We start from the raw sequence: 26,438 nt of genomic DNA, 5'->3' as shown, positions 1-26,438 counted from the left end.
AGTACATCACAAAAACTGGCCTTCCCTCCATGAACTCTGCATGACATTTCTTGCTGCCTCATTAGAACAGCCAATATACTCAAAGTTCTCTTCCATCGGGCAGTAGGTTGAAGATATAAAAGCCTGAAAGCCCAAGAATAGCTTCAAGATCATTGTTATAAAGCCATTGAATGGATTCTGGACATCACAATCAAACTTGGCTTTATTGTCTGACTGCATTGCAAATTCTCTATAACTGTAACACTACATTCTGCATTCTGTTATTGCTTTTCCCTTGTGATACCTTGGTGTACTGATGTGATGAAATGACATATATGGATGGCATGAAAGACTGAGGGTTTTCATCTACCTCAGTACCTGTGACAATAATAAACTAATTTACCAACTCAGAGAGAGAGTTTGAGCAGGCTAGAATTTTATTAATTTGAGAATAGGAGAGTGAAGTGTGATGTTATAAACACATGTAAATCAAGTGGGGCATACGTAGACAGCATGAATGAATGCTGCAAACATGAGGAAATCTGCAGATGCTGGAATTTGAAGCAACACACATAAAAGTTGCTGGTGAATGCAGCAGGCCAGGCAGCATCTATAGGAAGAGGTAGAGTCAATGTTTTGAGCCGAGACCCTTTGACAGGACTAACTGAAAGAACAGCTGGTAAGACATTTGAAAGTGGGAGGGGGAGGGGGAGATCCAAAATGATAGGAGGAGACAGGAGGGGGAGGGATGGAGCCAAGAGCTGGACAGTTGATTGGCAAAAAAGATATGAGAGGATCATGGGACGGGAGGCCCAGGGAGAAAGAAAAGGGGGAGGGGGAAGCCCAGAGGATGGGCAAGGAGTATAGTGAGAGGGACAGAGGGAGAAAAAGGAGAAATGAAAGAGAGAGAAAAAGAATATATAACAGATGGGGTATGAGGGGAAATAACAGATGGGGTATGAGGGGAAGATGGGGATTAACAGAAGTTAAAGAAGTCAATATTCATGCCATCTGGTTGGAGGCTACCCAGACGGAATATAAGGTGTTGTTCCTCCAACCTGAGTGTGGCTTCGTCTTTATAGTAGAGGAGGCTGTGGATCTCTATCTCTGGAGACAGCTTATCCACTGATGTCTACTATAAGCCTACGGACTCTCACAGCTATCTGGACTATTCCTCTTCCCACCCTGTCTCTTGTAAAAATGCCATCCCCTTCTCACAATTCCTCCATCTCCGCCGCATCTGCTCTCCAGATGAGGCTTTTCATTCTAGGACGAGGGAGATGTCCTTTTTTAAAGAAAGGGGCTTCCCTTCCTCCACCATCAACTCTGCTCTCAAACGCATCTCCCCCATTTCATGCACATCTGCTCTCACCCCATCCTCCCACTACCCCACTCTGAATAGGGTTCCCCTGGTCCTCACCTTCCACCCCACCAGCCTCGGGGTCCAACATATTATTCTCTGTAACTTCCGCTACCTCCAACGGGATCCCACCACTAAGCACATCTTTCCCTCCCACCCTCTCTCTGCTTTCCGCAGGGATCGCTCCCTACGCAACTCCCTTGTCCATTCGTCCCCACCATCCCTCCCCACTGATCTCCCTCCCGGTACATATCATTGTAAGCGGAACAAGTGCTACACATGCCCTTACATTTCATCCCTCACCACCATTCAGGACCCAGACAGTCCTTCCAGATGAGGCAACACTTCACCTGTGAGTCGGCTGGGGTGATATACTGCGTCCGGTGCTCCTGATGCGGCCTTCAATATATTGGCGAGACCCAGCGCAGACTGTAAAGATGAAGTCACACTCAGGTTGGAGGAACAACACCTTATATTCCGTCTGGGTAGCCTCCAACCTGATGGCATGAACATTGACTTCTCTAAATTCCTTTAATGCCCCACCTCCCCCTCATACCCCATCCATTGTATATATATTTTTTTTTTCTCTCTCTCCTTTTTCTCCCTCTGTCCCTCTCACTATACTCCTTGCCCATCCTCTGGGCTTTTTCTTCCCCCTCTCCCTTTCTTCCTCCCTAGGCCTCCTGTCCCATGATCCTCTCATATCCCCTTTGCCAATCACCTGTCCAGTTCTTGGCTCCATCCCTCCCCCTCCTGTCTTCCCCTATTATTTCAGATCTCCCCCTCCCCCTCCCACTTTCAAATCTCTTACTAGCTCTTCCTTCAGTTAGTCCTGACGAAGGGTCTCGGCCCAATACGTTGACTGTACCTCTTCCTGGAGGTGCTGTCTGGCCTTTTGCGTTCACCAGCAACTTTTATGAATGAATGCTGTCTTGTTTCCAAGGAAGATGAATCAGGTTTAAGGTGGGGGGGGGGAGAGATCTGAAATGGAACTGAGAGGCAACTTCTTCACACAAAGGGTTGTGCTTAGATGGAACAAGCTGCCAGAGAAAGTGACTGAAACAAGTATAATAAAAATATTAAAAAGACATTTGGACAGCTTCATGAATAGGAAAGGTTTCAGGGGATGTGGATTAAAGGTGTGGCACTGGGACTAATTTACCTGGGCATTTGGTCATGAAGGTTATATTTCTGTGCTCTATTACTCTATGACTATTATCATATAACCATTCAATTTATAAATTAAGATTTATATTAGCTGAGTACTTGATAATAACTCCAATTCCTACTGTTATTATTGTATTAGCTACTGCTGCAATTGGCAGGAAAATGAAAGTGTAGATGCACTTTGTTTGAATTCACAAAGAAAGTTTTGAAAGACTATTTCAACAAAAGAACTTCAATAGATTTATGAGATGAATGATCCCTTTCAAAATGTATTAGAAACATGATCAAAAGGTTTGGAAAACATACTGTGTTTCCCTGAAGGCCAGTGTGGAAAAACACTGAGATAGAATTGCAGTGTTCCAGACTCCATAAAGGTTTTTCCATGCTCCCTGTTGCTCACCTTATTGTGAGTCACACAATGTGTACACCTACATCCATTTCTGCAACAGCAGTGTTATTACACACAGCAAATGGAATTCTAAATGTGCAATTTCACCAAGGTACATGCTGGATTACTGTAACCATTCATCCATCTGTTGTTAACCCTATGGTTTATGAACACTGTTCTATCTATGCGAATTGATATTCTTTTTATATTAGTGAACAACGTATGATACTGAATGCTTCCCTGGTTTTCTTATAAAACAAGATGATACAACAGAGATTTTCAAAGCAGTAATAAAGTTAAGTCTACCTCATCTGTGATACAGTATGTACTTAATAACCTTAGCTGATAGCACCTCTGCAACTGTCCCCCACTCTCAGTGGAGAGCAGTGACTATTCCGTGAAGCCGAGATCTCATTTAACAGTTAAGTTGATTCCTTGGAGAAATTAGAGAAGGAAAGTCACTGAGGTTAGGCAAGCAAAATTTCTGTGTACTGCACATTTCTAACTTGCAACAGGAATCAGACGCAGCTGTAATAACAAGAATAAATGAGGGAAGAAAAACTGTGGAAGCAATCAGAAATGTCATGTAAGCACAACAATTTGTCAGCAGACAGAAGTTGTAAGGCTGCTATCTGCACCATTTGAACTATTACTTTGTCATCATTGAAGCTCACGGGAGATCAGATGAAACACCACATTTTCAAATTCCCCTGCGACGTCACTGCACTACTATTTGAAATGCTTTCCTGCAGAACTCTTCTTACATAAATGTAAAAGATCAGGCCAAAGCATCTGCAAAGTGTTCAACCAAAAGTGCAAATAGATAATCCATCTTGGCTTCCTGTCAAGATCCCTACCATCACAGAAGCCAGTTTTGGCTAAATCGCTTCACTCCAAGCAGCATAACGAATTAGCTGGGAGAACCAAATACAGCCAAGGCTATAGGACCAGGTAATATTTCAGCTGTGTGAAAATCACAAACAGGTGTCGTAACTACATCCCTCACTGAATTGTTCCATTCTTTTAAAACATAGTAATGTGGAAATGTGGAGAACTCCTGTATGACCAGTTCACAAAAAAGCAAGACATATCCAATCTAGTTTATTATCATTCAGTCAGTGTACTCTCAAGCATAGCACCATAAATGGTGTTGGCAAGGGACTTGCTCATCAGCGCCCACTCAGTAGTTCACCAAAACTACCTACTCCTGACTTCTTTACAGCCTTAGAGCAAACTTTACTGAGGGGCTTACACATCCCCTGGTAAAACTGAAACGAATGGGCATCAAGGGTTACAATGGTTGGAGTTCTACATTGAACACTGGAAAATATCTGTCGGAGGTCAATCATCCCAGCTCCATTTCCAGAGTTCCTTAGTGTATTATTCAAGGCCCAACCATCTTCAATGTCTTCATTAGTAACAGTTCTTCCACCAAAAATGGGGATTTTTTTTGATAATTACATTATGTGCCAATCCTATTTGCAACTCCTCACCATTTCAACAAGATCAAAAATGTACATAAGTCATGGCTGATGTGGCAATTAAAATAAACACACTATACATCCCAGACAATGATTCCTCAGCTTCAACCCCTTGAGGTTCAAATTTGCCTAGAATGAGCCACAAGCTAAATACTGTGACCACAAGAGCAGGTCAGGGGTTAGCTATCCTGTAATGACCAATTTATCTCTATGATCAACAAGGAGTAAGCTAGAAGTGTGATGGAGTAATCACCTCTACCCTGGCCGAGTGCAGCTCTGACAGTTTTCACAGATCTAACACAAACAGACCATTGGATTGTCAATATCATTCACCACACTAATTCATTCCCTTCACCACCAGTGCACTGTGGCTGCTGCCTGTACTATTTACAAAATGCTCTGTAGTTATTCTCCATGTCTAATTCTAATTCCACAGAACTTCACGAACCTGCGATCTTGACAACTAAGAAGGCCAAGGGTAGTAGACACCTGCAGTCACAGATTCTGGGTATTCTGCTCCAGATCTTACAAGATGCAGATGCTGGAAATTTATTTTGATTACTTATGGTAGCTGGCTCTTCTGGTCCAACAAGCCTGCACTGCCCAATTACACCTATGTGACCTATTAACCTGCTAATCTGTACATCTGTGGCATGTGAGAGGAAACTGAAGCACTTGGAGAAAACCTACACGATCACAGGGAAATATACAAATTCCTTACAGACGGTAGCAGAATTGAAGCTGAGTTACTAATGCTCTAGTAACGTTACATATGCTAACTGCTGTGCCAACACGCCATCCCAAATCTATAATAAAACAGAAGATTGTGGAAGTGCTCAGGTAATCAGACAGGATAGATTTTGTTCATTGCTCCGGATTCCAACATCTGCACTCTCTTGTGACTCCTAGATGCTCTCTGACCCGCCTATTATTTATAGATTTCTCTTTTTATCATGTAACGTTGTTTCCTGACATCGAATTCTATTGATAACCATTTATCAATTTCAGGTTAAATTCCTGGGAGTACCAATAGTGTCTCAGGACATCAAATGCCAGCCTCTTTAACACTGCCTAAATGGGTCTGTGTATGGAGGATTGTCAGTGGTTCCCCAAATGCTGCTGAACTCCAGCAATATCCTTTCCACGGTTTATTCTCTGCTATGAGCAGATGGGATTGGCTGAGCAGAGATTAGAGGGGCTTGTGCCCTCTGCTCTGGGCTTTGCATGATGTCCCTGTTATTGTTATCTAATCATGCTTATGGTTTCCTCGATGATATCCAAGTATCACGACTGCTGCAGTGATGCCTGGCTTTGTGGCGGGGTTTGATTATCTCTGTACTGGACTCAGGCTGTGGCCCGCAACAAGTGGACTTCTGGATAGGCTAGAGTGATGCCCGGTTTTGTGAACTTCAGTTCTGAATGCTGTTTGCTTGCTTTTGTTGTTTGCATGATTTGTGTTTTCTTTTGCTCTCTCAGCACACTGGATGTTTGATGTTCTTATGTTTTTAACGGGTTCTATTGGTGTTCTTTGTTTCATAGCTGCCTGTAAGGAGACTAATCTCAATGGTGTATAAAGTATACATACTTTGATAATGAATGAACTTTGAACTTTGTTTGTAATACTGTTCTTTGCTCTTGTATCCAAAGCAGGAATTAGTATAGGTTATTGACCAAACAGAGCAAAAGCTGAGTTGCAAGGTTACGGGGAAATAAGGAGAGGGAGTAGTGACTAATGGGATTGCCACCATGGAAGCCAGCATTTATGCGATAGTCTCCTTCTACTATCATTAACAGTATTGGATAGATTCTAGATGAGAACTATCAACCCTCCAGTTAAAAGGATAGGATAAAATGGATAGATTCCAGATAAGAACTGTTAACCCTCTGGTTAAAAAGTCATTAAAGCATACCCCTGAAATTGCCAATAATGTTGCACAATCTCGTGTCATCCCATCTTGTGCCTGTTGTATAATCTGCACTGTCCATCACTGGGTTCCCCGCAATAGTTTTGTACATTATTTTTCTCCTTCTTTGCCTCTTTCCATGTTGCTTGCGTATATCAAATCCTTCTTTCGCAATGAACTCTTATCTTGCTGCTTCGTTACATTACTCTGGCCTTGCAGCACATTGTCAGCAGAATTTTGCTTTAAACTTCCCTTTGAATTATCCTGTGATAGAATTATTTTGGACCGGTATTAACTCAATTGGAGACAGCTATACCACTAATCTGATTCATGTAACTACTTAAGAAGTATTTAAAAATTACTAAAGCTGGATTATTGAAAATGACTAGCATCATTTGCCTAATGCAGTTCACCAGTCTTTCTTACAGGGACTGTATGGTTCCAGTTTGTATGTTCCTTAGTTTTCACTACCAGTAAACACCTTTTCCTTATTTTGTCAAAAAGTTAATTTGGATCCCCTCTTAAAAAAAAACATGACGTAGGAGCAGAATTAGGCAATTTGGCCTATCGAGTTATTCTACCATTATCCCTCTGAAGCACATTCTCCTGCCTTCTTCCCATAACCCGTATGACTTTGGAATGTGGGAGGAAACCAGAGTATCGAGAGAAACCCACGTGGTCACTGGGAGAATGAACAAACTCCTTACAGATAGTGGCGGGAATTGAACCTGGATCACTGACACTGTGCCTCCTTGATCTCTACACTATCTACCACACTAACCACTACAGTATCGTGCCTCCTTGATCTCTTGATTTATCAAAGAAAACCTGTAAATGCAGATATCCAACATAACTAAAAGAGAACAATTCACAGCTTTCTGACATTTCCACAATGCAGCTGTGTTTTTCAAGTATAATTTTCACAAGGAAAGAGAACAGCTGACGAATGAAGACTTCGGACTGAAGTAGTTAGCTCTCAGAGTCTGTATCCATTTGCTAATATTCTAGAATTCAAGGAGAATTACATTTAATGTCCACATTGACCTAATGGCTTCAACAGTTGGGTAGATTGAGCACAACATTTTGACATTAGAAAATAACTGGGAAATGAGAGTAGTCCAGATAGAAAGCTCTGAGGAGGATGCAAAATGCGAATGAAACCCAGAAATTACATGAGCCTGTAACATGTTACTTTTAGATATTTATATAAATGGCTTGCAAAGCTCATGCATTAACTTCAGCTCAAAAACAATGAGAAAATAGGGTTATTTTTCAAATATTGCACACTTTACAACATAGAGACAAAGGCTTGTATGGCAGAGAAACAGACGATTCAGACTACCATGCCCATACCATCTCTTTTGTCCATCTACACTAGTCCCATTAGTCTGTATTATGCTTTGACCTTTCCAAAAATGAGTAAATTAAGACAATTTCAGCATTTCAACTTGTTTTGTTAATGGTAAACTTGGAATGTAATTTGTCAGAGTTGAACAATTGAATAGGATTTTGAGGTAAACTTTATAAAATAATATTACTATAGAAATTCCCTGTCCAACTGGAGATCATAAAATGCCTCTCACTATAGGCTTTTCAAACATATTAGTTGAAGGTCTGCATGCCATTTCTGTCAGTTCTTCTCATTGTAATGTGACTCTAAAAACAACACCACTATCCTTCGATTAGAGAGGTGCAAGAAGGACACTACCTGGATTTATCCTTCAATGTGCTGATCCAGATAAGCTTACCAACATTTATATTCATGGAAGTTTTGTGGTTTCTGGAATTTTAGTGCAGCAGACAAAGAGGAGGCCTTGAAGCAATTACTGACAGAAAAAAAATCATTTCAAATTGATAACCTCTATGTGGAAGTCAAATAACTGAGAAATTAATTTTTGTAAGTTTTCTCACAATGTGATAGCATCTTGCCCTTTGCAGAGGTAGTAGACTCAGGCCTTATCTTACTGGAACAGGCAATTAGGAAATGGCTATTTCTTTCTAACCAAGCTACTTTCTATTTACTAGCTCACCAGTGATGGGAAATTGTCAGGGCATTGGTGGATGTTATTTCACTACTCAATTATTGCTCTTTTAACTCATCTCTATTCTAACCCATTCTTTCTCAATGCCTCAAGATGGTTAAACTCGTTAACTCTCACAAGCTTTCCTTTCATCTAGTTAGTTTCTGTCTGCATTTGTCCCAATATTTCTCTGAATGCCTTTACGCATTAACCACTTGTTTCGTTCCCTGGCATGCTATCCATAGTGAAATTGTTCATTACCACTACTGGTCAACCCAAACACTACATGTTTACCACCACCATTGAATCAAAGGCTATTGGCATATCAGTCGGCCGTCAGTCAGACATTAAGCTAAATTCAAAGTAGCAATGATAATAGGTTCTGTCAACAGGAGAGCTTCCTTGCACAATTTCCACAATCCACGCACAACTCTAGTCATTTTGAAGCTCTTGCCTCAGTGGTATGCAATTGGAAACTGCAGATGTCAAACATCTGCCTCACTTACTGTCCAAGAAGGATGGCAAATTGTCCAGCTCATACACTGAATATGGTAGCAGTGCTGACGGTGGAAGGAGCGAGGCCATCCTTGATAGGTAATTACCAGTAGGTAACTAGGTTTTCACTGAAAGTTGAGGACAAGCATTCCTGCATCCCGTGAACTAATCAACGTAAATAAATTTACAGGTTTCTTGCTCTGTATTTTGGTGTGGACTCGACTGCTCCCATTTCAATTCACATGTTTTGCCATTCACCACTGGAGACAACTGCAAATTGTGCTTGGAACTATTGGTCTTCTCACTTGCATTTGAGATTGGATAACTCCAAATAATGAATATGAGCAGAATATTTCAAATGAGTGGTTAATTCTATCTGCTCATACACAAATGAGGTCCAGAAGTTGTCCTCCCTCCCCAACAAATCTTTAATTGCTAACTCTCTAAAATAGGCAGCAGGAACTTTAAGATACACTTTAAGATTAACTTTCAGATACAATGAAAACAACAAATTTTAAATTCTCAAATTCAAGAACAGTTATATAAATACTGTTTTCTTCAATTACAGAAAAAATAGCTTTTCATTTCAAATTCCAATGGCTGAAATTTTCTCAGTCCACATTTCAGTATTGTCTTTTGTGTATGTAAATGTGTTATGTATGTGTGACCTACATGCACCCGTGCAGTGGAACTGGAACTGAAAGTGGTTTAGTATTGTCACATTTAGCAAGGTACAGTGAAAAGGTTATACTCCTCCTACCTGTACAGACCAACTCATTGCACAGTGCATTGATGAAGTACAAGGTAAAACGATAACCAAATGCAGAGTAAAGTGTAACAGCAACCCCTGGACACTGGAGAAAGTGCAGTGCAAATGGACAATAAGGTGCAAGAACATAGATTGTGAGATCAAGATTATGTTTTATAGTACTAGGGAATCATTCAATAGTCTTCACATGCTTTCAGGCTTTTGTATCTTCTGTCCAATGGGAAAGAGGAGAAGGGGGAATGTCCAGAGTATGGGGATTTTTGATTATGCCGGCTGTTTCCTGAGGCAGTGAGAAGTGTAGATAGAGTCAATGAAGGGAAGGGCTGGTTTCTGTAATATACTCACTGGTATCCTCAACTATTTGCAGTTTTTTTGTGGTCATAGGCATACCAAGCATGATATATCTGGATAGGATGCTTTCTGTGGTGTATCGATAAAAACTGGTAAGAGTCAAAAGGAACATACCAGATTTCTTTAACTTGCTGAGGATGTAAAGGTATTGATGAGCTTTCTTTGTCATGGCATCTATGTGATTGGATGAGGACAAGTTATGGGTGATGTTCACTCTAAGGATCTCAAACCTCAGACACTAATAATGAAGACACAAACCTGTACATTACTCCCCTTCCTGAAGCCAATGACCAATTTTTTTTGTTTTGCTGACATTGAGGGAAAAGCTGTTGCCATGACAACATGCCATGATGTTCTCGGTCTGCTTCCTCTACTCCGACTCATCATTATTTGAGATACAGCCCACTACAGTAGAATCATTTACAAACTTGTAGAAGGAGCTAGAGCAGAATCTGGCCACGTAGTCATGAGTTTACAGGGAATAGAGTCGAGATCTGAGGGTTGAACATTGTGGAGCTCCAGTGTTGAGAATAATCATGCAGATGTGTTGCTACCTGTCCTTTCTGATTGTGGTTTGTTAGTCAGGAAGTCAAGGATCCATTTGCAGAAGGAGTTATTAACTTCCAGGTGTCAGAGTTTGGTGATAGGTTTGCTTGGAATTATAGCATTGAAGGCAGAGTGGTGGTCAATATACAATAGTTTAACTTAGTTTTCTGCTATCCAGATGTTCCAAAGTTGAGTGCTGGTGCAAGGAGATGGCATCTATTGTAGATCTGTTGTGGTGGTAGATGAATTGCAGTGGGCTGAGGTTGCCTTGGAGACTATAGATAATGTACTGTATGCCATGGCAAGCCTCTCAAACCACTTCATAATGGTAGATGTCAGAGCCACTGGGCCATAGTCGTTAAGGTATGTAACCTTTTTTTCCCTCAGGAAGTGCAGTGGGTGAGAGAATAGAAAGATGCCTGTGTTTTTGGTATATCCTGGCACTACATAACCAGCTGCCAACCAGGACATTTCCTGTATGGAAAAAAATGGACTAGCAGTCATGTGAGAAGAGTAATTTCTGAGCTGGCCATATTGTTGGACACCGGTTAAAGCATGAACAGCAGTGGTGAGTATAGCAGCAGCTAACTCAGAGAATACCAGCTGGCTGAATGAACCAGCAAGAGCTAAGTGTGCAGAGGGAGCCGCAGAGCTTGAGAGGCTCCTGTCCTCAAGCTGTCCATTGGGTCAGGAGTAGCACCACTCTTACAGAGAAGGGTAAGGCCAACAGGTCGGACCCATGCAATGGAATGACTGAATGTGTGTCTATGCATCAGGATCAGTGAGTGATAGAGGTAACAATTTGGAAATTGTATTAAGAAAGGCGTTGGATTATCTTAGTGGATCAGACTTGCACACATCAAATGACTCAGGTGATGGGATGGCAAGAATGTTTGTGAGCTCTGGGTGACATCATCATTTTGATGGGATAGCATCAGAAGAGGACAAAATAGCTGCTAAGATTCAAGCTGGTTATTTGGTAGCTGTGGTATATGTGGTTGCATTTGTGAGCCTTTCAAATCATATAAAGGGAGTAAGGAAATTGCCCTTATTGGAATTCACAGAGATGGTTACGGTTGAGAAGGTACCTGCATAACTGAACACAAAAATATCTTTTCTGTTAATTGAAATGAGTGTAATAACATTTCGCGATTTAACAAATCTCCTAATATCACACACAGTGTATGAAAAGCTTTCATTTAGTGAACTATGCAGAAGATACATAATTACAGATCCAGAAATCTGGGAAAACGTGAGAAGTTACAAATGGAATAAGAAGTCAGACCTTCAGTGGCTATAATGTCTCACTGACTGCAATTGTTTCAGACTGCAATTTTGGCACCTTGTTGTATGGAAGGTTTGTGTCCAATGTGCCGGTATTTCAGTAGAATAAAAGAAATTACAAAGTCATGAGAATGGAACTGGCCAAAGTTGACTGGAAAGGGACACTTGCAGGAAGGACAGCAGAGCAGCAATGGCTTGAGTTTCTGTGAAAAATGAGGGAAGTGCAAGACAGATATATTACAAATAAGAAGAAATTTTGAATGGAACAAAGACACTACCGTGGCTGACAAGTGAAGTCAGAGCCAAAGTAAAAACAAAAGAGAGGGCATTCAAGGAAGTAATGCTAATGGGAAGAGAGAGGATTGGAAAGTTTTTAAAAACTTGCAGAAGGAAACTAAGAAGGTCATTAGGAAGAAAAAGATGAATTAGAAAAAGAAAAAGAAGCTGGTGACTAATATCAAAGAAGATACTAAAAGCATTTTTAAGGATATAAAGGGTAAAAGAGAGTTGAGGGTAGATATAGGACCAATAGAAAATGACACTGGAGATAGTTTAATCAGAGATGCAGAGGTGGCAGAGAAACTGAAAGCGTATTTTGCATCAGTATTCACAGTGGAAGACATCTGCAGTATACCGGACATTCAAGAGTATCAGGGAAGTGAAGTAAGTGCAGTAAAAATTACGACTGAGAAGATGCTCAGGATGCTTAATAGTCTGAAGGTGGATAAATCTCCTGGACCTGATGGAATGCACCCTCAGGTTCTGAAAGAAGAAGCTGGAGAGATTGCGGAGGCATTAACAATGATCTTTCAAGAATCCATAGATTCTGGCATTGTACCGGATGACTGGGAAATTGCAAATATTACTGTCCTATTTAAGGAGGGTGGGAGGCAGCATAAAGGAAACCATAGACCTGCTATCCTGACATCAGTAGTTGGGAATTAGTTGGAATCGATTGTTAGGGATGAGATTACAGAGCACCTGGAGGCACATGACAAGATAGTCCAAAGTCAGCTTGGTTTCCTGAAAGGAAAATCCTGCCTGACAAATGTACTGCAATTCTTTGAGGAAATTACAGGGAAGATAGACAAAGGACATGCAGTAGATGTGGTGTACTTGGATTTTCAGAAGGCCTTTGACAAGGTGTCACACATGAGGCTGCTTAGCAAGATAAGAACCCATGGAATTACAGGGAAGTTACTAGCATGGGTGGAGCATTGGCTGATTGGCAGAAAACAGAGAGTGGGAATAAAGGGATCCTATTCTGGCTTGCTGCCGGTTACCAGTGGAGTTCCACAGGGGTTGGTGTTGGAACCCCTGCTTTTTATGATGTGTGTCAATGATTTGGACTATGGGATTAATGGATTTGTGGCTAAATTTGTCAATGACGCAAAGATAGGTGGAGGAGCGGGTAGTGTTGAGGAAACAGAGAGTCTGTAGAGAAACTTAGATAGTTTAGGGGAATAGGTAAAGTGGAAAATGAAATACAATGTTGGAAAGTGTATGGTCATGCACTTTGGTGGAAAAATTAAATGGGCAGACTATTACTTAGATGGGGAGAGAATTCAAATTGCAGAGATGCAAAAGGACTTGGGAGTCCTTGTGCAGGATACCCTAAAGTTTAACCTCCAGGTTGAGTCGATGGCAAAGAAGGCAAATGCAATGCTGGCATTCATTTCTAGAGGTATAGAATATAAGAACAGGGATGTGATGTTGAGACTCTATAAGGCACTCGTGAGACCACACATGGAGTATTGTGTGCAATATTGGGCTCCTTATTTTGGAAAGGATGTATTGATGTTTGAGAGGGTTCGGAGGAGATTAATAAGAATGATTCCAGGAATGAAAGGGTTACTTTATGAGGAATGTCTGGCAGCTCTTGGGCTGTATTCTCTGGAGTTCAGGAGAATGAGGGGGGATCTCATAGAAACATTCCAAATGTTAAAAGGCCAGAACAGATTAGATATGGCAAAGTTATTTCCCATGGTAGGGGAGTCTAGGACAAGAGGGCATGACTTCAGGATTGAAGAAGGTCCATTTAGAACAGAGATGTGGAGAAATTACTTTAGTTAGAGGGTGTTAAATCTGTGGAATTTGTTGCTATGAGCGGCTGTGGAGGCCAAGTCATTGGGTGCACTTAAGGCAGAGATAGGTTCTTGATTAGCCGGGGCATCAAAGGGTATGGGGAGAAGGCAGGGGAGTTGGGATGACTGAAATAATTGGAATGGAGGTGACAATCATGTCAACAAGGGCCTGTATATCTTCAATAATCTCTTGGTCACTCTTCTTTCTTGTTGACTGCTCAAGACAGTGCATCAGCAGTAGACATATATCTTTCCAGTGCATAGATCATTTTCACGTCATATTTCTGCAGCCTTCTCAACAACACTGTATCCTCATGGGACAGTCAGTCAGAGGTTTTGACCTAATCAAGACCAGTGCTTTATGGTCTGTTTCCACTTCAAAAGCTTGTCCATAAAGGTACTCATGGAAACTTTCACATGCATATGTGCTGGCAAGAAGCTCTTTCTCTATCTGTGCATAGTTGGCTTCCACACTTGTTACTACCCTTAATGTAAATGCTACAGGTTGCCATGTGTCATCACGTTGCTGCAGTAGTAGTCCTCCAAGACCATACCTGGACGCATCAGCTGAGATCCTAGTATGCCATTCTGGATCATAGAACTTCAGCACTGGCTCTTCAGTTATGACTCTTTTCAGCTTCTGGAAACACTCTTCTTGCTCGTAGGACCAAATCCACTCCGTATGCTGCTCAAGGAGTGACCTAAGTGGTGCTGACACTGTGGACAGTCGAGGGATGAACTTAGCCAGGTCAGTCACCAACCCCAAGAAGCATCTCCCTCCTCCTTGTTTTGAGGCCTCTCCATGTTTTCAATGGCTGACATCTTTGTAGGGTCAAGCTTCACTCCCTCTTCTGATATGACATCTCTTAAGAAAGACAGTGTCTTAACACCAAACTCACATTTCTCTTTATTTAATTCCAAATTGACATTCCATGTCTCAGTCGTGCATCATATTAATCCTCAGGTCACCCCCAGATGATGATGTCTTCCATCATCGTTTTGACACCAGGTATCCCACAAAGATCATGTGTATGGCTTTATGGTAGACCTCTGGTGTGAACAGAATCCATTTGTCTACCGAAGAAAGCGATATCTTCCCTGTGTTGTTTTAAAAGTACACAGTATTGAACTTGCTTCATCCAGCTTCAGAAACCCAGATGATGTGACAAGTTTGCTAACCACTTGGCACATGCAAATAGGGACATTATCTCCTCCCATGTTGGCAATGTAAAATGCTCTTTCTTGATGGCTTTATTGAGAGCTCTTGGGTCTAGACATATTCACAATGCTCCATTTTTCTTTTGCACCATGGCCAGTGTACTTACTCATTCTTTTGTTTCTTCAGTTTTCTGTATGACTTTCTTCCACTCCATGAGAGCTAGTTCTTGTTTGAGTGTGTCTCTAAGTGTAGAACGGAACTTTCCTACATGCATGGCTAACAGGAACTATTGTCTCATCTACATGGATTTAGTGTACACTAGGTAAACATCCGAGCTCCTTAAAGACATCTGAATACTCTTCTATGAGTGAAATGTGGTCGCCTTTGGTCTGTGAAGCCACTACAAAAACTCTTTTCAACAGGTTGATCTTTTCACATGCACTCAGACCTAATATTGTTCGTACCCTCTTCTTTACAACCAGTAGCTGTGCCTTTAGTTGCTGCCCTTGCGCTTGAAGGTCAATAAACAGCCTCGTTTTTCTGGAACGATCTCTCCAGTATAAACTGTCACTTTTAACTTCACTGGGTAAGTCTTTGAGGGTCTTGTACTCATCCACTGATAACAGATTTACCTGGGCTCCAGCGTTATGCTTGAATGGAATTACTGTCTCATCCACAGTCTATTCTGTTTTACCAGCATCAGCAGTCTACAGAGAACCTACAAAGACCTCCTCCATTTCCTCAGCAATCGAGTGCACCTATCTCTTGGCAGCCCTAGATTTGCAGCACTTTGCAAAGTGATTCTTTTCCCCACAATTATTGCAGGACTTTCCATAAGCAAGATACGTTTTTGGAATATGCCTATCTCCACATTTGCTGTGTTTACTGGTTGTGTCTACCTCTTTGCTATGTTGCTGCTTTGAGAAATGCCTTGTGCTCTGGCCCTCTGTTTTCACAGCATACACTGTTGTTTCTGCCCTGTGAAGATGGTTAGCTTGTGCTCATGTGGCCTCCACTGCTCTACACATATTCATAGCCTTTTCTAACATCAGATCTTTTTCATGCAGCAAGCTTTCTGTGAGTCCTTTATCTGAGATTCCATAAACTGTTTTCACTCTGACTACTGAGTCTCTCAAATCTCCAAACTCACAGGACTTATTCAGTGTGTGAAACTCAGCTAAGTATTGGTCAAAGCGACTTCCTGTTGGTGGTGGGTGGAATAACAGCACTTTTCAGCTGCTCCTAGTTTACTTTACTTTTCTTACTTTCCCATCTGATTTGACACTATGACTACAAGAAAAAAGAAGAAGATTCTTCTACATCTTTGGAATCTATTATTGAACTGATGCAAAAGCACAGAAAGGAAGCATCTGAGGAATTGCAGCAATTCAGAAAAGAATCCTCCGAGGAATTTTAGCGATTCAGAAAGGAATCCTCTGAAGAGTTTCAACAGATTGGTTCTGAAATTAAACAGTTAAGTACAAAACTGGATTCTATTCAAGAAACCTTAACCGAGCACGATAAACGAATAAAAGAGAATGAAGAAGTCCTGTCGATTTTGGATGAGGAAATGGATGACCTGCAAAAGCGTTATGATAAACAATCCAAGGTTAACGATGAACTAAGACAGAAGATTACTGATTTAGAAAACAGAAGTAAAAGGAATAATGTACAAATTCTTGGTCTTGAAGAGTTAACTGAAGGTGATCGTCCTACGGAATTTTTTGCAATCTTTCTGTTTCAGTTATTTCCTGATATTTTAAAATTGACAGCAATGAGTGACCATGCGCCTAGAATACCTGGGAACAGAATGTTTGCAAGCAAACCTCGTTCAGTGGTAATCGCTTTTCTTGAGTTTCAAACAAAGGACCGTATAATTCGTGAATCTCGTTGGAAAGGTATGAATGATTTTAATGGAAAAAAGATTAGAATCGTTGAAGATTTCTCAGCAGAGATTATGAGGGAATGTGCTAAGTTTAAAAATATCGTGTCAGAGTTCTACAAAAAAGATTTTAAAACTTCTCTATGGTATCTGGCGAAGCTCAGAATCACACTGCATTATGGATAGCAAAAATGGTTCCATTCGAGTCTCCAGGCTCAGGAGTATTTAGAGTCAGTAAAGTGACTACTTATTATTTGTTACATGAATAACTGTTTATTTTACCTTTGCTAAATTTTGTACTTAACCTTTTTTGAACTTATTAAGGATTTATTTTGAGAATAAGATTTTAATGTGTTATTACTTTGTCTGCTAAATTTACAAGTGTCATTTTAGAGCTGTTTAACAAAAATTTACATGAAAAAATTGTGTATTTTGCCTCTAGTGAATCTTGTAGTATATTTTCTTTTAGGACCTCTTAAGGTTTTACTTTGAGATTATGATTTTAATGAGCCAATATTCTGCGTGTCCATATTATTTTATATTATACTTACTTTTCCAGAGTTTTTTTGATACCAGAATTAACTGTCTCTTTAATATTTGTTGTTTTGACTGGGTTGGAATATTCTAACCTTGTAATTTATTTGGAGCTAAGCCAGCAGGTTTTTTTTGGGGGGTGGGGGGATGTCATTATTAGCTGTTGGCATCGACTTTCTTTGGTCGACTTTCTCTCTTTGGGAGGGGGGAGGGTGTTAGGGTTTTTTTTCTTGGAAGCTGTTTGGGATTTTTAGTCAAACCTGTTGTTTGGTTTTCTTATCTCATAGGTCATTGTTTAGCTTTATTAATCTCCTTAAGGATTACCCTTTTAATGTTTCTTTTTAATAATAAAATGGATAATAAATTAATAATAAATTACTTAGTCTTCACGTGAAAAGATTAAATCATCTTTTGAAGCGAAATAAGATTTTTGCCTATATTAAAAAAATTAAGGTCCCAATTATTTTTTTACAAGAAACACACATATGCAATTGTGATAACTCACGCCTTTTTAGCCGATGGAGAGAATTAACCTTTCATTCAAATTTTCAGGCCAAAACTTGAGGTGTTTCAATTTTTACAGAAAATACAGTTCCCTTTGTTCAGCACAAGGTTGTTTCTGATACTAATGGACGATTTGTTATAGTATCAGGAAAATTAGAGAATAAATTGTCGGTATTTGCTAATGTTTATACCCAAATATAGATGATCCAGGATTCTTTGAGCGATTTTTTTCATTTTTGCCTGATCTGAGTTTGTACTCATTGGTGATGGCAGGAGACTTTAATTGCTGGTTAGATCTAGATTTAGATCGGTCCTCTTCTAAAACAGTGACACTTAATAAATCAGCTTTGTTTATCTATTCATTTTTAACAAAATGTGGTATTGTTGACGTATGGCGTTTCTTATATTCAGCAGATAGAGAATACTCATTTTTCTCTCATGTTCATCATGCGTATTCCAGAATTGACTATTTTTAATTGATAAGCAAATCATTCCATAAGTTCGATCTTGTGAATATAAAGAGATTGCTATCTCTGACCATGCTCCTGTGCTTTTGTCCATAAATCTTCCAGGTTTTCCTCAGACAAACAGATCCTGGCATTTTAATGTAACTTTGTTATCTGACAAGGATTACTTAAAGTTCTTGAAGAGGCAAATCACTCTTTTTTTTTAAGAGAATACGGTGGAAGAGACTTCTAGACTTGTCATATGGGATACCTTTAAAGCATAGATTAAGGACAAATCATTTCTTATACTGCAAGTGTTAAGAAAAAAGCTAATAAAGAAAGAATTAATTTAGCCAATCAGCTGAAACAATTAGATGAAGAGTATGCTTTGACTTCAGATCCTCTTTTATATAAAAGACGGGTTGGAATTAAAACTAAATATGATTTTTTATTAACATATCCTATTGAAGCTTAATACCTAAAGGATAAAAGTCAATTTTATATTCATGGAGGTAAAACAGGTAAATTATTGGCTAACCGAATTAAAACTTGTAGTGCTAAACGACAGATTAAAGAAATTTATAAAGCTAACGGTATTACGACAACCGTTCATTTAGAAATAAATGATACTTCTAGAGAATTTTACTCCAAACTTTATAGTTCTGATCTTCTTAAAGATAATACTGTAATGGATTTTTAAGACTAAATAAATATCCCTATGCTTTCTGTTAATAACTGAAAATAGTTGGATCAATGTATTTCTCACGAAGAAATAGCTGAGGCTGTATATTCACTGCATTCAGGGAAAGCTCCAGGTCCTGACGGATCTTCTGGAGAATTTTAGAAGGCTTTTTCTTCTTTGCTTATGCCTCATTTATGTTCAATTTTTTTCAGATTCTTTTAAGTCAGGGAGCTTGTCGCAATCTTTTTATGAAGCTTCTATTTCATATTAAAAAATAAGATCCCAACTGAATGTTCTTCATATAGACCAATTTACTTACTTAATGTTGATGCTAAAATTCTATCTAAAGTTCTGGCCGGTAGGATGGAAAATATCTTACCATCATTTCTGACAATCAGACTGGTTTTATTAAAAATTGATATTCTTATTTTAATATTCATCGATTATTAAATGTTATTTATTCTCCTTCTAAGGAAATATCGGAGTGTGTGATATCCTTAGACGCTGAGAAGGCTTTTGATCGGGCTGAATGGCATTATTTATTTAAAATCTTAGAAAAGTTTAATTTTGGGTCCAACTTTACTCAATGGATTAAATTACTGTATTTATCCCCTTTTTCTCGGGTTCTTACTAATTCTCAGAATTCTAAACCAACTAAACTTCAACGTGGAACCAGACAAGTTTGCTCTTTGAGTCCTTTGCTTTTTGACCTGGCTTTAGAACCTTTAGCTATAGCTTTTCGAGAATCTCGTGATATCACTGGTATTTTATGGAAGGGTACTATCCACAAAGTCTCACATTATGTGGATAATTTGTTGCTTTACATTTCTAACGTTGAAACTTCATTACCTTCTGTGCTTTCTTTACTCTCTTGTTTTAGTCAGTTTTCTGGATATAAACTGAACCTACACAAGAGCGAACTTTTTCCTTTGAATATTTTGCAATTAACTGATATCAACCTTCCTTTTAAAATTGTAAGAAACCAATTCACTTACTTGGGTGTAACAATTACTAAGAATTATAAATACTTACTTGAAGAAAATTTTCTTACTTTATTAAATTATATAAAAAGAACATTATCAAATTTTGTCGCCCCTTTCGTTATCATTGATTGGTCGAATTAATTCTATTAAATTTATATACCTCTTTCAGGCATTACCCTTTTTTATTCCTAAATCCTTTTTTGACTCCCTGGACTCTATTTTATCCTCCTACATATGGAAAAACAGACGTCCTTGATTGAATAAAGTCCATCTCCAGAAAGTTATATAGAATGGAGGTTTAGCTTTACCAAACTTTAGGTTTCTTTACAGGGCAGCTAATATACGGAATCTCACGTTTTGGTTATACTATATTAATCACCAGGACTGTCCCGGCTGGGTTTCTTTAGAAACTAACTCGGTTAATAGATTTTCTATCATCTCTCTTTTGGGATTTTCACTTCCTTGCTCCTTAAGTAAGATAACTGAAATGTAGTAGTCAAACATACTTCGAGGATTTGGATACAACTTAGAAAACACATTGGTTTATTGAGATTCTCCCTTTCTAGTCCCATTTTTTAAAACTTTTTAAGCCTTCTATGACTGATATAGTTTTTAAACAATGGGAAAGATTGGGCATTACATGTTTCCGGGATCTGTCTGTGGGAGGAAGTCTTTCTTCATTTGAACAGTTGTCAACTAAACATAGTTTGTCAAAAACCCATTTTTTTTCGGTACTTACAAATTAGAGATTTTCTGTGATCACAATTATATGTATTTCCTAATAGTCCTGATAAGAACGAATTAGATGAAATTCTTAATATGAAATCATTCTATCATGGTTCAATATCCAATATTTATGATATGTTGTTGGGAATGAGAAATGATTCTTTAGACAAAATTAAAAATCTTTGGGAAAAAGATTTACAGACCTCAATTTCTGAAGAAACTTGGAATGAAACATTTAAATTGGTTAATACTTCATTGTTATGTGCTCGTCATTCCCTCCTACAATTTAAAGTGGTTCATAGGGCTTATATGAGCAAGGATAAATTATCTCCTTTTTGTATGGATATATCTCCCTACTGTGATAGGTGTAACAATGGAGAAGCTTCATTTATTCATATGTTTTGGACATTCCCAAGCCTTGGAAAATATTGGAAGGAAGTAATCCAAACTTTTTCTGTACTCTTTAAAGTAAATTTTAAGCCTAATCCTTTGACTGCCCTATTTGGTATTGTTGGAAGGAAAGATATCATTTTGAAGACATCTGATCTGCACATTCTGGTTTTTATCTCTCTTATGGCTAGGAGGGCACTTTTGTTTAAATGGAAGGATGCTGTTCCGCTTAATCATGCTCAGTGGTTACGGGATGTTATGGCATGAGTAAATTTAGAAAAGATTCATTGTTCAATTTCTGAATCTAACCAAGATTTTCAAAACTTGTGGGGGCCGTTTTTAAATTATTTTCATAATTTTTGACTTCTTGTTAAAGTACAGAATTTGGTTAATAGTATATTTTATTATCTGATAAGTTTTTTTTTCTTTTTTTTTCCCCAAACAGCTTTGACTTTGGTAGTGGGTGCAAGTCTTTTTTTTAAATAAAACTGTTCATATTCTAATACACAAATTAATCTAATCTGTATGAATATAGAGTAAGGAGTTTGTTAATGTGATTCAATATACTGTATCTGGTATTATTATATTTTTTTCTTTTGTTTTATAATATGTATTCTCTTGGACTCTGTATTCTTCTATATAGAAATCAATAAGAAATTAAAAAAAAGTATTGGTCAAAGCTAACACCTTGATTCCGGTCACAGGAAAAGAACTTATATCTTTCAAATGCAAAGTTTTTACTTGGGACAAAATACTTCTCAAATTTTGTCATCAGAGTATCCAATGTCAAGGCTGTCAATTTGAAAGCCGTTACAGATGTCCAAAGCATATTCACCAATTATGTGTAGAAAGAGAGACACTTTCAATTTTTCATCCACCTCTCTGGCTCTACTCACTGCTAACTATATAGTGAATCACTGTTTGAAGTGTTTCCAGTCATCCATTAGGTTGCTGGTAACCTGCATATTTGCAGGTGGACAACAGAATTTTTTGGGCTTCTCTCAGCTGCCTGGCCTGCTGAATTCCTCCAGCATTTTGTGTGTGTTACCATGATATGATATAATCACCAAAGACATCTCAAGTTATCGTAGACAGCATGTGCAAGGTTTAGGCTATTTCTTATGCAAACGAGATGATCTTCGGTACCAAAGAAAATCTTCGAATATTCGAAGCGTGGAAATATCTACACAACACATTGTAAGGCTCGAGAGAAATAGTTGTGGATTCATATAAAAGGAAGTGGTTGGTGAGTTCTAAGTCGGAGTCCTGTACAGGTGGAAGCCAGAAGGGCTGGTGGCCCCACAGGTCACTGGAGATGGTGAACCATGCATGTCTGGAAGTCAAGGCCTGTAGGTTAAACCTGCAATCAGTGAATTCAGGCTCGAGGAACAAAGGTCAAACTCATGATTGTTGAGTCTTTGGTTCAATACCCCGAGGTTGCCGAAGTCCAGAGGTAGAATGAGTCCAGAGGTAGAGGCCTAAAGGTTGAGTTTAATAGTCCAGGTCAGGGACTGGAGTTTAGAGACCTGATGTCTGCATATCCAAGAGTCCAGGGCCAAGGGCAGGAAGACCGGAGGTAGCTCGTCTGTGTGGTTGAAGGGATAGGTGGATTGTAGTATGGGAAAGGGGCTTGATTTACTATTGTCCTGTCTTGTTTGGTTGTTGCTGTTAATGCTGCTTGTGGTATTCTGCTGCACACAGGGAGCATACGATGTTGGCATCGGAACACATGGCGACACCTGTGGGCTGTCCCCAGCTCATTGTTGGGTATACTGGTTGTTAATGCAGACGTATTTTTTCAATGTGCATGTGATAAATAAATCTGAACCTGAATCTGAGTCTGGCAATAGTACTCACCCTATTATATCAATGCTAAATTCTCATGTCTGCCTTTTACTCTCTTCAATTGTATTCCACTTCCTTCTTCTTATTCCAGAAATTCAGTCTGGCTCTGTTTTTCCTTACAGGCTCGCAAAAAAAATTAACCCTAATCCTTCCCACTTACTATTCAGTTCTAACTTTGACAACTTTTTAAATACTCTAAAGTAGTTGCCTACTATTAGTAAATATACTTAATTGTTGTTACACATTGTTTTCTCTCGTTTCAGGTGATTTAGTTACCTTAGTCTTTACTTAGGGTTCTAAGAAAATGGAATGGTCAAAGCAGGGATGTTTCTTTAAAGTGAAATAAAACGCTTACATCGTGTGGTCCATAGATGGTCTGTCACCCTCTTCTCCTGGATGTATGTCTGAACCTTGCCCGCTGAACCACTGAAATACATTCTTGGCTGGTGTTGGTTCTACCTGTTGCTTCCAACCACATGAGACCCCGTTACTGAAATTGCAGAACTTCCAAACTGTGAAGGGAAAAATATCAACATTTTGGTATTGCAGCTAATGGTTCATTATTAGTGTATCTTATGAAAATCTTTGCAATGCACCATTCTGGGGATTTATTGCAGATTTTGGAATAAATTTTGTTAACTCTAACTTCCAGAACAATTACATGATGATCTACATTAGTCATCGCAGTATTAAACTAGCCTGAGAATGCAATCTCCTCATGTTTTGCTTTCTCTCCACTATGAAATATATGATAAACAATATTGGAGTGTTACGCAACAACACACAAAGCACTGGAAGAACTCAATGAAGTATGTGAAGGAATATATGAAGGAACTCAATGGAGTATATGATGAAGGTTATTGAAGCATTGTGTAACAACACACAAAACACTGGAGGTAATGGGTGAGACAACATCACAGAGACATGGCTCCAGGGTGACCAAGGATGGGAGCTCAACATTCAGAGATATTCAATATTCAGGAGGGATAGACATGAAAGAAAAGGAGGTGGGATGGCGTTGCTGGTTAGAGAGGAGATTAACGCGATAGAAAGGAAGGACATAAGCCAGGAAGATATGGAATCGATATGGGTAGAGCTGCATAACACTAAGGGGCAGAAAACGCTGGTGGGAGTTGTGTACAGGCCACCTAACAGTAGTAGTGAGGTCGGAGATGGTATTAAACAGGAAATTAGAAATGTGTGCAATAAAGGAACAGCAGTTATAATGGGTGACTTCAATCTACATGTAGATTGGGTGAACCAAATTGGTAAGGATGCTGAGGAAGAGGATTTCTTGGAATGTATGCGGGATGGTTTTTTGAACCAACATGTCGAGGAACCAACTAGAGAGCAGGCTATTCTAGACTGGGTTTTGAGCAATGAGGAAGGGTTAATTAGCAATCTTGTCGTGAGAGGCCCCTTGGGTAAGAGTAAGCATAATATGGTGGAATTCTTCATTAAGATGGAGAGTGACATAGTTAATTCAGAAACAAAGGTTCTGAACTTAAAGAAGGGTAACTTTGAACGTATGAGACGTGAATTAGCTAAGATAGACTGGCAAATGACACTTAAAGGGTTGACGGTGGATATGCAATGGCAAACATTTAAAGATCGCATGGGTGAACTACAACAATTGTTCATCCCAGTTTGGCAAAAGAATAAATCAAGGAAGGTAGTGCACCCGTGGCTGACAAGGGAAATTAGGGATAGTATCAATTCCAAAGAGAAGCATACAAATTAGCCAGAAAAAGTGGCTCACCTGAGGACTGGGAGAAATTCAGAGCTCAGTAGAGGAGGACAAAGGGCTTAATTAGGAAGGGGAAAAAAGATTATGAGAGAAAACTGGCAGGGCACATAAAAACTGACTGTAAAGCTTTTATAGGTATGTGAAAAGAAAAAGATTGGTTAAGACAAATGTAGGTCCCCTACAGACAGAAACAGGTGAATTGATTATGGGGAGCAAGGACATGGCAGATCAATTGAATAACTACTTTGGTTCTGTCTTCACTAAGGAGGACATAAATAATCTTCCGGAAATAGTAGGGGACAGAGGGTCCAGTGAGATGGAGGAACTGAGGGAAATACATGTTAGTAGGGAAGTGGTGTTAGGTAAATTGAAGGGATTAAAGGCAGATAAATCCCCAGGGCCAGATGGTCTGCATCCCAGAGTGCTTAAGGAAGTAGCCCAAGAAATAGTGGATGCATTAGTGATAATTTTTCAAAACTCGTTAGATTCTGGACTAATTCCTGAGGATTGGAGGGTGGCTAATGTAACCCCACTTTTTAAAAAAGGAAGGAGAGAGAAACCAGGGAATTATAGACCGGTTAGCCTAACATCGGTGGTGGGGAAACTGCTAGAGTCAGTTATCAAAGATGTGATAACTGCACGTTTGGAAAGCAGTGAAATCATCAGACAAAGTCAGCATGGATTTGTGAAAGGAAAATCATGTCTGACGAATCTCATAGAATTTTTTGAGGATGTAACTAGTAGAGTGGATAGGGAAGAACCAGTGGATGTGGTATATTTGGATTTTCAAAAGGCTTTTGACAAGGTCCCACACAGGAGATTAGTGTGCAAACTTAAAGCACACGGTATTGGGGGTAAGGTATTGATGTGGATAGAGAATTGGTTGGCAGACAGGAAGCAAAGAGTGGGAATAAACGGGACCTTTTCAGAATGGCAGGCAGTGACTAGTGGGGTACCGCAAGGCTCAGTGCTGGGACCCCAGTTGTTTACAATATATATTAATGACTTGGATGAGGGAATTAAATGCAGCATCTCCAAGTTTGCGGATGACACGAAGCTGGGCGGCAGTGTTAGCTGTGAGAAGGATGCTAAGAGGTTGCAGGGTGACTTGGATAGGTTAGGTGAGTGGGCAAATTCATGGCAGATGAAATTTAATGTTGATAAATGTGAAGTTATCCACTTTGGTGGCAAAAGCAGGAAAACAGACTATTATCTGAATGGTAGCCGATTAGGAAAAGGGGAGGTGCAACGAGACCTGGGTGTCATTATACACCAGTCATTGAAAGTGGGCATGCAGGTACAGCAGGCGGTGAAAAAGGCGAATGGTATGCTGGCATTTATAGCAAGAGGATTCGAGTACAGGAGCAGGGAGGTACTACTGCAGTTGTACAAGGCCTTGGTGAGACCACACCTGGAGCATTGTGTGTAGTTTTGGTCCCCTAATCTGAGGAAAGACATCCTTGCCATAGAGGGAGTACAAAGAAGGTTCACCAGATTGATTCCTGGGATGGCAGGACTTTCATATGAAGAAAGACTGGATGAACTAGGCTTATACTCATTGGAATTTAGAAGATTGAGGGGGGATCTGATTGAAACGTATAAAATCCTAAAGGGATTGGACAGGCTAGATGCAGGAAGATTGTTCCCGATGTTGGGGAAGTCCAGAACGAGGGGTCACAGTTTGAGGATAAAGGGGAAGCCTTTTAGGACC

The 26,438-nt window shown here is 39.5% G+C and overlaps 1 protein-coding gene across 2 annotated transcripts in view; it reads right to left on the bottom strand.

The window, feature by feature from the left end:
* malrd1 (MAM and LDL receptor class A domain containing 1) overlaps nucleotides 1-26,438 on the bottom strand; it is a 392,346-nt gene that overhangs the window by 225,854 nt on the left and 140,054 nt on the right. For both annotated transcript variants that reach the window (XM_063044212.1, XM_063044213.1), the window contains exon 20: nucleotides 23,336-23,492. In XM_063044212.1, the coding sequence (XP_062900282.1) occupies nucleotides 23,336-23,492 (157 nt within the window). The remainder of the gene's footprint in view (nucleotides 1-23,335; nucleotides 23,493-26,438) is intronic.

The sequence above is a fragment of the Mobula hypostoma genome, chromosome 3 (assembly GCF_963921235.1).
Source record: "Mobula hypostoma chromosome 3, sMobHyp1.1, whole genome shotgun sequence".
Taxonomy (NCBI): domain Eukaryota; kingdom Metazoa; phylum Chordata; class Chondrichthyes; order Myliobatiformes; family Myliobatidae; genus Mobula; species Mobula hypostoma.
This window is presented reverse-complemented; position numbering and strand designations above follow the sequence as displayed.